We start from the raw sequence: 14,582 nt of genomic DNA on the forward strand, positions 1-14,582 counted from the left end.
CTTTTTTTAAACTAATTTACTAGAATTTGATCGGTAGCTATAGCAGGATTTAAATGTAGTTGTCATTTAAATCAGTGGTTCTCAAAGAGGGGTCCGGGGGGGTCCTTGAGGGAGTTCCAGGGGGTCCCCAGCTAAATGATAGTTAGGAACAAAATGGACCCTTATGGAACTATAACTCAGAGTTTACAAATGGAACCAAATGGACCCGTTCCATTTGTACACTCTCAGAGTTAAATTAACAATGATTTTTACAATATAAAAAGAAAAGGTCCCAGAGATAGAAATGCCATTAAATGGGGGTCCGTAGCCTAATGCATGTGAAACTAGGGGTCCTTGAAATTAATGTTTCGAAATCACTGCTAGAGACGTAAAAATCCTCTCTTATCTGGGTCACTGGCATATTCATTTCAAATGGGGGTCCGCGGGCTACTAAGTGTCAATTTTGGTGTCCTTGACATGTAGGTTTGAGAACCTCTGATTTAAATGATCCCTAATAATAATAATAATAATACCTGGGACTTATATAGCGCTTTTCTAATACCCAAAGACGCTTTACATGTGTGGTGGCCGGGGGAGGGGGGGGGGGGGGACATGAGAAAAAGACAACTTTATTAGAAATTAAAGTAAAATAAGAGTAAAAACCAATATGTAACAGGTTAAAAACACATCCCTGTAGGTTTCCCACACAAATACCTGCTTCGTTCTCAGACTCTGAATCCTCTTCATCCTCTTCCTCACTGGAGCAGCTCGACTCGTCCTTCTTACCCTCCTCTTCTTCGTCTACCTTCTCGGGTTCTAAGGACTCGATGCGCGGCGCTGTCTTCTCAGACTCCAAAACGAGCGTTTCTTTGCTAAAAAATACACAAAAAAAAAAAAAACACCAATGCCTATTAAAACTAGTAGTAAACCATTAGTTAACTAGTAGTCATCTATTACGCATATGGTAGAGGTGGACACAAACACTTAATTAGCTTACATTTTAAAATACACAATAAATATTGTTTGTGCCCGATTCAAGGAGACGGAAGAAACATCCGCAGACTAGTTTACAGCTCCAAGGACTTACTATCTTTGAACCCATTTAGGGCAGAAATGTTATCATGCTGTATACTTTACATAGCAACAAGAACTTGAAGGAGTTTAAATGGCAAAAGCCGCAATGTTTAACTTTCGACCCGTTCAGGTCTTCATCTCACACACACACACACACACACACACACAGGCATAAGATGTGCACACAATCCTCTCTGGATTGTTTGTGCCTGATGCCATGGCGACCCATTGAAGTCAGGACTACACACTCCATACTTGGGCATTGGGATACTTGGGCATACTGTAGATGCATTGGGAACTCCTTATATGATCCTTATGGTGACACGAGCGTTGGTGCTGCTGTGGTCCGGTCACCGGCCAGCCGGCCCTCCCATTAGCCAATTTTAATATAAATAAAAATACAGGTAAAGTTACTCCTACTGAAGTCTCTCAGAGAATTGTAAAAGTGGAATTCATTACTTTTTGACTTGCTTGTTATTGTCCCCCGTCGTCGTCGTTTCAATCAAGGGAGACTTCTTCACAACCTTCTTCTCGTTCAAAAGCTGGGGAAGAAGAAAAAAATGCCGTCAACAATAACATCAAAGAGAGACATCAACAAGCAAATTACATTGTATGTTTTTTTCCCACAGACTGTGGATGAAAATGTACTCATTCGAATGCCTCTTCAGCTTCAGTGGTGCTGATATTATGTGAAGTGCTATGCAGCTATGCAGACAGCTAGATTTTAGTTTTAGCCATCTGGAATGTTTATGTCTAGTTTTAGTAGACTAAATATCATGAGATTTTAGTTTGACTAAATCTACAGTTGTTTTAGTAGATTAAAATGTATTTTGGTGGGGCTTGATGCCGTCGTTAATGACTAAATCTACACTTGCTGAAAATAGCCGATCTACAAGCTCACAAGGTGTCGCAGTTCAGCATGCAACAAAGTGTAAAGTGACTTACCGGTATACTGGATCTTGTCCCTTCCTAACATTTTAGTTTAGGGCCATTTTTTACTATTTTAAAACACTTAAAAATAGTTCAACTAGCCAATCTACATCGACACGTTGTTAGCTTGTAGATCAGGTATTTGTACTATTTTAAAATGCTTTAAAATAGTAAAAAATGGCAAATAAGTTTAGAGATAAGGGGTAAGGGGTGGCTCTCTCTCTTGTCCACTAGTCCCTTCCTAACATTTTAGTCTAGCTTTTATTTGTTGACGAAATTGTCAATATAGTCTTAGTCATCATAGCTTAGTTTTCACTTAATTCTTTTTGTATTAGGCGACAAAATCAACACGGGTGTTATGTAATGTGTAGATGTACACAATGAGCACAGAGAGAAACTCACCAGGTTCTGTTTCTTCTGGAGTTCCTCCAGGTAGCCCAGAACATCTTCGTCTGAAACGTCTAAAGCTGTCTGACCCTGGAGAGGGGGAAACAAACAACAAAACATGCTATTCTAGGAAACACCCTTAGAAAATAACAGATTAGAGATACAATATGAACAATTCAAAACAGAAATGTTTGACTATTATTCATTGTACTGGATCTTTTAACGGTACAAGAAAAAGTGTGTTCTGTTGCTTTAGTCTGTCCTTTTTTAGTCTCATTTCAAGGTTAGATACAGTGATTTTAGGCCTACATACAGTGTATCATACCTGCAGATTCTGAATCTAGGTTCAAGAGCTAGTTTGATGAGGTGCTTATTTGCTATAATTTGTGTCATTTCCCAAATATGTCATTTTACTCCATACTGTAGAGCCTACAAATGTGTTTAATAATTGGTTTAGTAGATGTTTTTACAACACGCCAGCAAATTGTAAACTTTATCATTTCAGCTAACAGCAATTTGTTTTAACCTGAATTTTCCGCATGTCCAGGTACAATGTCTCAGATAACGTTAGAGGCACATTGTAAAATCTCCTAACTTATCCTTTAAAAGGATATTTTGTGAAACACACCCCAGACAGTATTTAAATCGCTTGATTCATTATTTAGATATTTCATTATTCATTTTAACTGCCCACTGTAACTTTAAACTTAATCTTAACAATCAACTCCAAACCAGAGTCGATATGTAACACAACGGTTTGTGTTCGTCCCAGTGGTGCGATATGTTCCTGTCGCACGTCGGCGGATGGTGGCGCATGTTGACACATCGGTATTGACCTTCCAATACCTCACGTATTGGAAGGGCAGTACGAGTCACCAAAATCAAGGACGGGTGACTAATCTAACATGGTTAAACTGGAGTCTGAAGTTACAATGGCTTAGTATGGGAAGGGGGCGGCTAAAATTAATATAAAATATCTAAATATTAAATCAAGCAACATAAAAACTGTCTGAGGGTGTTCACAAAGCCTGAGTAGACGATGAAATTACCAAAAGCTTTCTTGAAAGTGAAATATCCCTTTAAGTAAGAAACATAGATTTGGACAACAAAACAAAAACGTTTGAGTCAATTGAGATGTTCAACATTAGTTCTACACTGTAGATACTGCTATGCTACATGTAGGAGCCCAGCTACTACATGATAGTGTGTGCAGCTTATCCCAGGTTGTAAGGGCAGATTCACACCGAGTCCGTTTGATTCAAACTGTTCCCGAATACGATTGCCCGGTCCCCGCTGGCCATGATTCACATTGGCCTCGATTCTTCCGCACTCGAGTACACTTACATTCAACTGAATTCAATGCTTTCACATTGTATCGATCCATATCCGAGTACACATCCCGAGACAACCTCCATGTGGTCCCGGGGGGACGGTACGCAGCGTTCACACACAACATCTGCCAAGAGGTCCTGAGTGCGCACCCGGGACCATAGTGTGAATCTGCCCTAAAAGGAGGGAGGGCACTCACCACTTTATTGATGAGGTCCATGTCACACATGTTGTCCACCAGTATCCTGCAGGCCTCCTCTTTGCCCCAGTGTGCCGCTGCGTGGAGCGGTGTCCAGCCGTCGTAGTCCTTAATATTTACATCATAGTCTGCTTGGATTAAAAGCCTGTGCACGAAAAAGGAGTGAAGAGGGACAAACCAAAAAATAAAAATAGCCTTCATGAGAATTAATGAATACATTTGGTTCCCATGGACTGGGTTTTAATATTTGTTGGCTCGCTCCAGCCAGCACACACAATAGTTGTCTACACTCTACAGTCTATTGGGCCACTTTGTTTTGGCATCGACTTCCACATACTCTGTGCTAGAAATCTAGTTCAAACCTCAACATGTTCAGCTTTAAGGGCTTTGCAAACAGGGAGCGATAAAACGCGCCTATAAGTTCATTTTCAATGAGACCTGCGTTTTTTGCTCTGAGAAGTCGCGGTGCAACATGCTTGTATTTGCAATTTTTTGCGAAGTTTTTCCATGAGGAAAGGGTCAGATCTTTCTAGGTTCACACAGAGGTGCTATCGTGGTTGCTATAACAACGCATTCAAACTTCTGCCGCTTCCTGGGGTGGCAGTGAATATGTCACCTTCCATCATCACTGGATCAGGGAATTTTCTACACATTGCGGGTTTTCAGCGAGCCCACGCAGTTTCTGCTTTTCTAGTTTTCTATGTTGCTGCCAAATGCCCACACATTTAGAAGAAATGCACCACAGCAAAGCCTGGTAGCCTCAGTCCAGATTGATGAGATACTGTACTTAAGTAAAAGTATCAGCATATTTGCAATGTAGAAGTACTCTGTTACCAAGTGAAAGTCCAGAATTCAATGTGTACTTGAGTAAAAGTACAAACGTATTGGCATCAAAATGTACTTCTATCAAAAGTAAAAGTGCTCATTATGCCGAATGTCCCATTTCACAACTTAAAAACATGGTAGCACATTAAACTAGTTTAAAGTGCTACGAAAACTTATTTAGAAAATAGCAGATTGGCTATTTTCAATAGGGCTGAAGTGGTTAATGTATGTTTTAAATACAATAATAATACAATACATTATAATTTAAATCATAATCAAAATCTACAAAGTAACTAGTAACTAAAGTTTTCAAATGAAAGTTGTCTAGTAAAGGACAATGTTTGGATCCAAGATGTAGTGGAGCAGAAGTAAAAGTATTGGAAAATACCCAAGTATGGTAAGTAGCAAATACCTCAAAATTGAGGCAAAGTGACCAAAAACAGACACGACTAAATAAACTCAAAAGCTTAGTCACCCCTCGGCAGAGACACAATGAGCTCAGCAAATGTTTAGAGAGACTCGCCCATCGCTGCCAGCAAAATGTACTGGTGGTGAGACATTCTGACCCATTGTCTTCATCGTATGGAAGCTGTGATCCACATTAGCGATCCTAGCACTATCTGTGGCGGTGGTATAGAGCTGTATTGGCAGGCTTCCCAGACCAGATGGACACGGGAGCCGCAGAGCCTTCCCTTGCAGCAGAGTGGCTGCATTAACCCATTCTGACCTGAGATCAGATTCTAAAAATGTCTTCTACATCCTGACAGTTTTAATTCTGACCTGAGATCAGATTCTAAAAATGTCTTCTATGTCAGTCGCTCTTCGATTTAAAAAAAAAATAGCAGACCTACGAGCACTCGGTGGCGCGCTATGAGCTTGTAGATCTGCTATTTTTCAATAGCTGACCCCCCCCCCCCCCCCCCCCCCCATCTGAAAATGTGTTGTTTCAGGGACCACCTCCCAGAAGCAAAGATTTGAGTTAAAAACGTTCGCTCTGAGTAGAGTATATATTCAAAGCTTTGCACCATTGTTTTTCAAAAATATCAGACCTACAAGCTCGTAGCGCGCTATGAGCTTGTAGATCTGCTATTTTTCAATAGCTAAATTATAACAATGTTTAAAAGCACCAAAAGGGGTCCCCGCCCAAAATGGGTTAACTCTTCACAGAGACAATGCCTCAACACAGTGCTCTGAGAGGGCCAGAGACCGAGACATGTTTTTGATTAGCAAACAAGAAGCAAACCAATGGCAAGCCTTAGCGCTGCCTTGGCTACAAAAGACCCTCTTTAGTGTGACAGAGAGGAAAGTCTTAACAATCTGTAGTCTTATACAATGATCCACTGTTTACTGCCATATTACACAACCCCCCCTGATTCAGAACTTGGCCGTTTATGTTTTTGCCAGTCAGTGATGTCCATATACAACCTCATAGATGAACTGCACTTAACCACTTCTGATGCCCAGGAGGTCCACAGTCCACACACGTGTCTTATCAAATGAACTCACAGGGTGCCAAGGACGTGTGGGTATACGGGGTGCAATTCATTTGTAATGCTGCTGACGTTTGTGCACAGCAACACTCTTGAAACCATAAGATTGCATTGTGGGTTTGAGCTGAAAGGCCCTTTATGTCAATCAATCAGTGGCATATGCAAAAATATATATATATATATATTTTTTTATATTTAAATTAAATATTGTTTAGGGGCATGTTATGAGATCTACCTGCACAGCCTTTGTGGTCTACTGGGCACCCCTGTCTTAAGGTATTTATCGATAAAACGAATAGCAATGTTTTGGAAACAGCCGTTGCTGCTAGGCATCGCCTTGCTCAGCCCCTCCCGACCACTTTGGGTGCACGCGCACCCATTACTTCCTGGATTACGGCCTGACAAAAAGACCCTATTTTCTCTGAATCTATGCTGCCTCCACGTGACTGACCATAACGCCGATGTTCTGGACTCATTTCTGACTTTGCCGTGCATCTCCGTTACAATATTAATCCCTCTCTAAAGAGAGATCAGAGATGTAATGGAAGATTTTGCTTCCCGTTTTTTGGGGGGGAAAGGGAAGACGGACGTTTTCAGAATAAAATATCCCTCATGTGCTTGGCAAAAGTTGGCACTCTAGCGCCTTTATTGTGAAAGATTTGGCGGCACCATAAATGTTAACCCATTTTGGGCGGGAACGCCTTTTGGTGTTATGCTTTAGCTATTGAAAAATAGCAGATCTACAAGATCTTTGACTGACATAGAAACAAGCTTTTTCAGAAAACTGTCATTTTTAGAATCTGATCTCAGGTCAGAATGGGTTAAAGATACAAATGCTCACTTTAAAACTTCAACGTATCCCTTGGCGGCGGCGACGTGGAGCGCGGTTCCTCCCGACTTGGTGTGGCGGACATCTTGGATCTGACCGCTGTTGAGCCACTGCCGGGCGTCTCTCAGCATGATCCGCTCTTCCTCCTTCCGGACGGCTTCGATATCCAACCCTGGTAGAGTAGAAGAAGAGAGAGGCAGGTTATTCCATCATGCTGCTGGATAACTACAAGTTTATTTTTTTCTCCCCCACCAGGAGGACGACGTAGAGGCTTCGTCCTGCTCCTATCCGCCCAACACATCCTGCTGACAAGAGCCACCCCAGCCCGTAGGATTACGTGCTGTGACTATTATGACCCTCCCTCCTCCCACCTGGCGTCCCTCAACACCATAGAGTATTAAAAGGATAGAGACTGATCTGGTGCGAAGCTCCGCCCCCTCCGCTATTCATGTCAGTGGAAGTTGCTCAGTGGCGTTTTGAAGCAGCCGGAGGGACCGTCTATTTCCGCCTTTTTGGGCGCATTTCCACATTGGACCTCCACATTTTGGAGGTCAAATGCGGAAGTGCAACCGAGCGCTCAATGTTAAAGCCCAGCTGCACGGGGTTTCCTCGTCATGAATCCATGGGTCCGCCTGCAGTCCTTCCTCTTACCACTAGGGCCCAGCGCTTCAACATTGGAGTGCCTAGCTGGCCCCTTGCTCAACACTCGCTGGACAGTGGCGGTCAGGCACTTTACCGCTGCGCCAACCGAGCGCCCCTAGACTCCTCCTACTCATTGAGCTGAATATATACATGAAATGCATAGAACGTGATCGCCGGCAAACATGGCTGTGTGGCAGGCTGAGCTATTGTTTTCCTACAGAGGAAGCGGTGATGTTGAACCTTGGGGCAGTGCAACCATGTGCAACGCACGGCAATTTTACACATGAGCCACTACGCTCAAAGTTAAAATTAATTTCAACTAATTTCAACATACACACAAAGCTGTGCATAGGAGCGGAAACGGAAATAGATGGGCACTAAAGAACAACCAAGCTACATGGAATGGGGAAACATAACCGAGGCGGAACAAAGATGAAGTATTCATTTCTCTGGTGCAGTGTTAATTTTGTCGACTAAAGCCCCAACAACACCAAAGCGTTGTCCCTGCCGTGCGATACGTCTTGTTGCACGTTGACCCTAGTGATTCAACGCATGGAATTCAATGGCCCAAACCACACCAAAGGGTCGAGACGGTTTTAGCGTTAACTCCTCGCAACCGCTTGGACCCAAGCAGTTGCATGGTGACCCTTTGGTGTGGTTAGGGCTTAATACTAAGACAATTAAGTCGACTAAGGATTTTTTTATATTTACTCGACTAGACTAAATGTGTGTTTTCAAAAGACTGAGACTAAATCATAAGACTAAGTCTAATGAACATTGTATTTTTTATTTTTTTGAACCACTCCTATAATAATAATAATAATAGTCTGTCCCTGGCTGGGTCCCTGGGTACGTACAGCACAAGTACAGTACAGCACCACTCACTTCAGACGGGTCTGGTTTTTTTCGTTTAATTACTTTGACATAAGTACAGTAGTATGTGCAATGGCATTACAGCCAATACATTTTTTTATTTTACATTTGAGAATTGAGAATGGCACTCCACGTATTGATTTTGTTGTACAGAGTACTCAGAGTAGCAGACAGTGTCAGTCAGATGCTCAATAAATGTATTTATTTTTCAGTCATTTGATACAAAAAAATAAAATGACATGGCTCATATTAAAACTATAAATGTGTGTGTATTGCATATTCAAACCTAAAATGTATTTGACTAAGACTAATACCTAAAGACTAAGACTAAAATACTAAACTAAGACTAAGACTAGACTAAATTATTGTTCTATTTCGTCGCCTAAGACTAGAATGTAACTAAAGACTAAAATGTGTGTTATTCAAAAGACTGCGACTAAATCAAAATATGCTGGAAAAAACTAACACTGCTCTGGTGTCCTTTACAAAGCGGGATTCCCTTCAAATGATTTATCTGCACTTTAAGTATGATTTATGCTTGTGTTGTGTCGCACTGAAAAGAACGATTTACAACATGTCGCGGCACCTCATAAACGTGTTTTTTTGACGACTGCGTTTACCCCGTCACTCTGTTCTGCGAGGCCAAGAGAAAAGTGCACGTGTGTAGGCTGCTCAAGCTTGGTTGGCTGCAGCTGTGAGACGGGGACAGAGCGAGATGAGACATAATGGCTTCTGTGTGTCTACATGACTACATCAAAGGCAAAAAGGAAAACTGAGTAACAGCAGTAGGGGGTAATTGATTGTTCTCAATGGGAAACATTACAAGACACATAATAGGTTTTAAACAGGGGGTTACCATAACAACAATGTTGCTTGAAAACATTATCGGTTTTAAATAACACACCAGAAAAAGCGCTGGCATCAGTTGAGCCCCGAGTCCAGGTATACATTTTTTATTTACTTTGGTGTTATTGTGGTAAGGCACAGAGGCAAAAAAAAGAAAGCATCAAACCGCTACGTCTATTTCATCTATCAAAAGTAGAGGGTACTGCCCAGGCCGTAGCGTAACGGTCTGGGCACCGGACTGGTGATCCAGTCGCGGTGTGCCGCGGGTTCGACTCCCGGACCCGACACGGCCTTTACCGCATGTCATCCCCCCCATCTCTCTCCCGTTTCCTGTCAGCCTACTTTCTGTCCCTTAAAAAATCAATAAAAAAGGCGTAAGCCGCAAAAAAAAAAAATCTTAAAAAAAGTAGAGGGTACTGCTTGAGCACATGATGGCCCGTTTGTCTGCTCTTATGCCAATATTCAAATCGCAAACAAGAAACAACAGAGGTCCTGGAGGAGAGAAACCCATACAGTACACAGGCTCTTCGTGGCTAAATGGGTCAGTATGTCTAAAGCTATATACACTGCGTGATGGCAGCAGCCAGAACAGACATGTATTGTCTTGTTGACACCTGGGTGGAACGCAAGATGGCCTGACACACTGGGGGGAGCTGCCTGCGTGTGACTGTCTGCCTACTCAGCTGCTGTGTCGATTGTGCTGAACCAACGTAAACAATGAATCGAGTGCTCTGGGGAAGAAGCCAAAGCTTCAGCTCATCGCATACGTTTCTTTTTTCCCCCTCCTCCCGTAGATTCGTCAACATCAGTCTCCCCGTCTTTGGCGCAAATAATAGCTTAATTAAATGGTTAGACAGAGCTTTTGGTGAAAAGCCGAGATCAGTTAGAAATGGTTCCAAAGTATGGATAATAAAATGGGGGGGTCTTATCTGGGCGAGGGAAGCCTGAAAATCCTTTAGCAAAGTGTCTTCCTAGTCAGCGATAATATAGTCTTACTTGCTATCGCACATTGTGGTTTAAAGGGGATAAGGTTAAAAGTGAACCGGACAAGATAGTGAATTCCGTGAGGAAAGAGACAGCCTTGTGTCTCTTAGGGAGCGCTGGCTATCAGGGTAAGGGAAGGAGCCGTTCACTTTTACCCAGACGTCTGACCACATACAGTAGGAGCCCACGGGGACGGGGGAGGACATGGATCTGTCAGCCGGCAGGACCGTGCTCAATTCCTGCACAAATTCAGAAACAGAGGGCTGCTTGTCTGTCTGCACACCGTGTTCTTCAACCGTGGGAAGAATTTAGGAGGAGACGAGCTTTATTTCAATATAGAAACTAGGCTAATAAGTCTTCATTTAGCCTACCTACATCTGAATGACAATGCTATTCGAATTTATTGATGACAACATGCATGTGTTGCCATGTTGATAAATTGAATGCATAGGAAATTGAATCAAGTCCCCAGGAGTTTTACGTTTAATGCTTTTAGCCTAAACTTCTTTCGGTACTCTGATTGAATATGTTATTAGTCTGAAATTTAAACGGTACAATCGATCACCATTTTGTGTATATACAACTCAGATAAAATAACCAGCCGTTGTCCGAATAACGCATTGACAGTTGGATAATCAGTGACAGATTCAACTCAGCCGCTGTCCATTTGAAGCCCATGCATGAAGATAAATTATCTTTATAATTGTATCAATACGCGCATTAGTACTCTGAGCTCCTCTGGACCATTTGTAGTTTGCAAAAGGGCAGGGGCAAACAACAAACTGTGGAAGCACTTCATTTCTTTAAGTTGTCAGAAAAATAAGTTTGCTGTCCTGATGCGCCCTCTGATTAGCAGGTCCATTTAAGGGAAATATAGTATGTGTGCAGAATACATTACTAGGTTAGTTCAGAGTCAGACTGCTCTGGTGATTGGGAGCCAGCTAGTTAGTTAGGGCAACAACAGGAGTCTGGCCTGCAGCTCAAAGTTGATCTTCCAAGAGAATGCAGCCCTGTCTGTATCAGTGCAGAGAAAATAAATAAGACAGAAAATCCATTGGACCAGAAAAGGGCAGATTAAGACCCAGCAGCAGTCCTTCGCCTTCCTTCTTGCTAAGTCTACATATGGTCTGGTAAAGCCAAAATGAAATGTCCAAAGGAATCTGCCCCGGAGCAAACATGAGGATCCTCAAAGGAAACATCAATAGTCCATGGCTTCTTAAGGAAGTCCAGGAGCATAGGGACAAAATTAAAATGGCTTTAATCTCAGCTGAAGAGGAAACTGCTGACTACTACTACTAGAGACCGGTCCAAATGCCCCCCCCCCCTCACTAACCTCTGGGCAGCAAAGCCAAAAGGGGTTAGTGTGGGTCTGAGTCACAAGTCCGATTTTCAGTGCACGACTGGGCCAGAGCAGAGGCCTGCCTGGTCACCTGATCCACACAAGAGCTTTGCGTAGGATCTGAAGGTCGACCTGGAGACAGAGGGTCAACCATGGCCACCCTTTAACGAGTTTAACCTCATGACTAGCTAGGGTCTCTGAATGGCAGAGGAGAAAATCAATTCACTAACACACACACACACAACAGACCAGCGTTACACAACAGCCTGTTACATAATGCTGCCTGCTACCACTCAACGTGGGACAGTCGAGCTGTGGATTGTTTGGCATGGCAGTGGTGAGGTCGAGACAACAGTGGATTCTCTCATCGGTTTACCTCATACGAGTACATTCACATAAAGTCAGGTACATTTCTATGCGTTGTAAATGCTTGTAGATCTGCCATTTCCTAGGGCTGTTACAGGCCCGGGATGTACAGTAAACGTGAATATTTGACAATTGGCTTTACATATAAATCTTTATATAAGTCTGTATGACAAAATAGTAGGCGTCTCAAGAGACTTTACGCCTAGAGCAGAGACCTGACAGCCCCACCCTGAGCAAGCAATTTTGCGACAGTGGTAAACAAAGAAACTGGAAGAGATGTCAGGCAGACCCAAACTCTAGGGTGGGCCATCTTGCCTCGAGCGTGTTGGGGGAAAGAAAGAGAGAGCATACGTATGAACACTTTTTGAGCATTTAAAGCAATGAATAGTATACATTAATTAGTGCAACACTAGTGTAGCCAGCAGCAGCTGATTAATGACTGACCTAGTGCTAGAGAAGAGAACACACCGACTTCCAATGTGTGTAAAATGTTTAAGCCAAAAGGGCATGGTTTTCATATTCTAGCGAAAGTATGAACTTGGGAACAAAATCTTAATTTACTCCATGTGCGTTCTTTTATTTACTATTGATCCGTCTAAGAACTGAAAAAAAAGTGCTCGCATCAATTAATTTGCGTTGACCGAGAGGTCTTCGACTGACTATTAAATATTCCAATCGTCAGATTTCAGATTATTCGGTGTGCAACACGGTACGCCACGAAGCCTGTAACGGGTAATGCTGTTCATTTTCAACATTAAACCGGTTATAAATTTAAAGAAATGTGTCAGTGTCATTAAGAAACGTCACCACGTTATCAGTCCAAATAAGGGTATTTACGTCAATGCAGGTGAAATAATTTATATTAAATGGCCGCACAAGTAAATTCTTAGTAGTTCATAACGGCAAATGGTTATACATTCTGTTTCACAAGAGATACCACGTGTACGCGATATAGCTGAATTGGCGGAAAAGGCTCAAACGAGTCTAGAAAGGGGAATTTAATTTCAAACTGAAACGGTGTGACTTGAATATAACATTTAGTGTATGAGGCCAGCCCAAACTGATCACATGACCCCCAAAAAATGGATTATCCAGTCCTAGGCTTCTCCAGTCCTATCTAAGGAACTATTTATGAGTTAATAACAAAACTCATATTTATTTAAGATTTTCAGTAATTTCATGAAGAAATAAAAAATAAACAATTCCATAAATTAGAATACAAAGGTAGTGAAAATAGCCGATCTATAAGATCACAATGTGTTACAAAGCAATGCGTTGTGCACTTGTAGATCTGCTATTTTTTACAAAATAGGCGATCTACAAGCTCACAAGGTGTCAAAGCGATGCGTTGTGCACTTGTAGATCTGCTATTTTCACTATTTTGGGTCCCAGGTAAAAAAATGAAAAATGTCAATCAACTAAAACGAACGTTAAAAACTAAGCTATGATGTCTAAATTCTAAACTAAAGAGTAAATAAATAAATATATTGACAATTTAGTCAACAAATAAAAACTAGATTAAATGTTATGAGGGGGGGGGGGGGGGGGGGACTAGTGGAGAAGAGATCCAGCGGAATTAAAAGAAAAGTCATTTTATGCTTGGTTGCATGCTGGAAATAGCAGATCTACAATCGCACAGTGAGTTTGTAGTGAGTGAGCCCAGCCACCGTTGCGCAACATGCCTTTAGAGAGCGTAACCTGCTAACAAACGGCAGCCTGGGGGTGATTACCACCAGTGCAACACCATTTAAATCTCTTGGGACTTCAGTTAGAAGAGTCTGTGTTAGTTAGGGGATGTCAAAGCCACAGACGGCACCTTTCAAGATGTCTCTAACCTCCACCACACACCCAGACCTGCTTCATGTTACACAGCTTCCTCTACTAGACCAGCGGTTCTCAAACATAGTTTTTATTCAGTACCCCCCTTTTCCTGATGTCTGGATCAAAGTGCCCCCGTTACCAGACTACATATTGCTCAGAACTATGCCTTACTTTGCCATACAACAGTGTCATACAAGTAGTCTCATACAAAAGTAGCAGATATACAAGCTCAAAATACGTCATACAGCTTGTATATCTGCCATTTCTGCTACTTTTGAATTTGAATCCTGAAAAGTAGCCGGTTTATCGTAATTTGGCTAAAGCAGACAGGGGGAGGGGGGGGGGTGTAAATTATATGGGGGATACTTGTATATTGATATTTGTTTGTGTGTGTGTTTGTGTGCTGATCATGTCAATTTCACTAAACAACAGATGCAGATAGGCTGATGTATCAACAATGCATCCATCAAGAGTTTTGACATGACAATCATAATATGAAACCTTTCTTAAATAATAATAATAAAACTTTATTTGTACATCACCTTTCATGACATGAAATGCAGCTCAAAGTGCTTTACAGAGCAATGGAGAAAAAATAAGAAAAGAAAAACCAGGCATAAAACATTAAAACAGCAGTGATGCAATACAGTGAGGACATGAATAACAAGT

General features: G+C 42.0%; 1 protein-coding gene across 2 annotated transcripts in view; it reads right to left on the reverse strand.

Annotated features, from left to right (window-relative positions):
* ppp1r12a (protein phosphatase 1, regulatory subunit 12A) overlaps positions 1 to 14,582 on the reverse strand; it is a 90,983-nt gene that overhangs the window by 32,319 nt on the left and 44,082 nt on the right. For both annotated transcript variants that reach the window (XM_083758226.1, XM_083758225.1), the window contains exons 4-8: positions 7,055 to 7,214; positions 3,899 to 4,043; positions 2,386 to 2,460; positions 1,513 to 1,595; positions 694 to 851 (exon numbers count right to left, since the gene is read on the reverse strand). In XM_083758226.1, coding sequence (XP_083614352.1) covers positions 694 to 851; positions 1,513 to 1,595; positions 2,386 to 2,460; positions 3,899 to 4,043; positions 7,055 to 7,214 — 621 coding nt within the window. The remainder of the gene's footprint in view (positions 1 to 693; positions 852 to 1,512; positions 1,596 to 2,385; positions 2,461 to 3,898; positions 4,044 to 7,054; positions 7,215 to 14,582) is intronic.

This window comes from Protomyctophum parallelum (genome assembly GCF_964188405.1).
Source record: "Protomyctophum parallelum genome assembly, chromosome: 22".
NCBI lineage: Eukaryota > Metazoa > Chordata > Actinopteri > Myctophiformes > Myctophidae > Protomyctophum > Protomyctophum parallelum.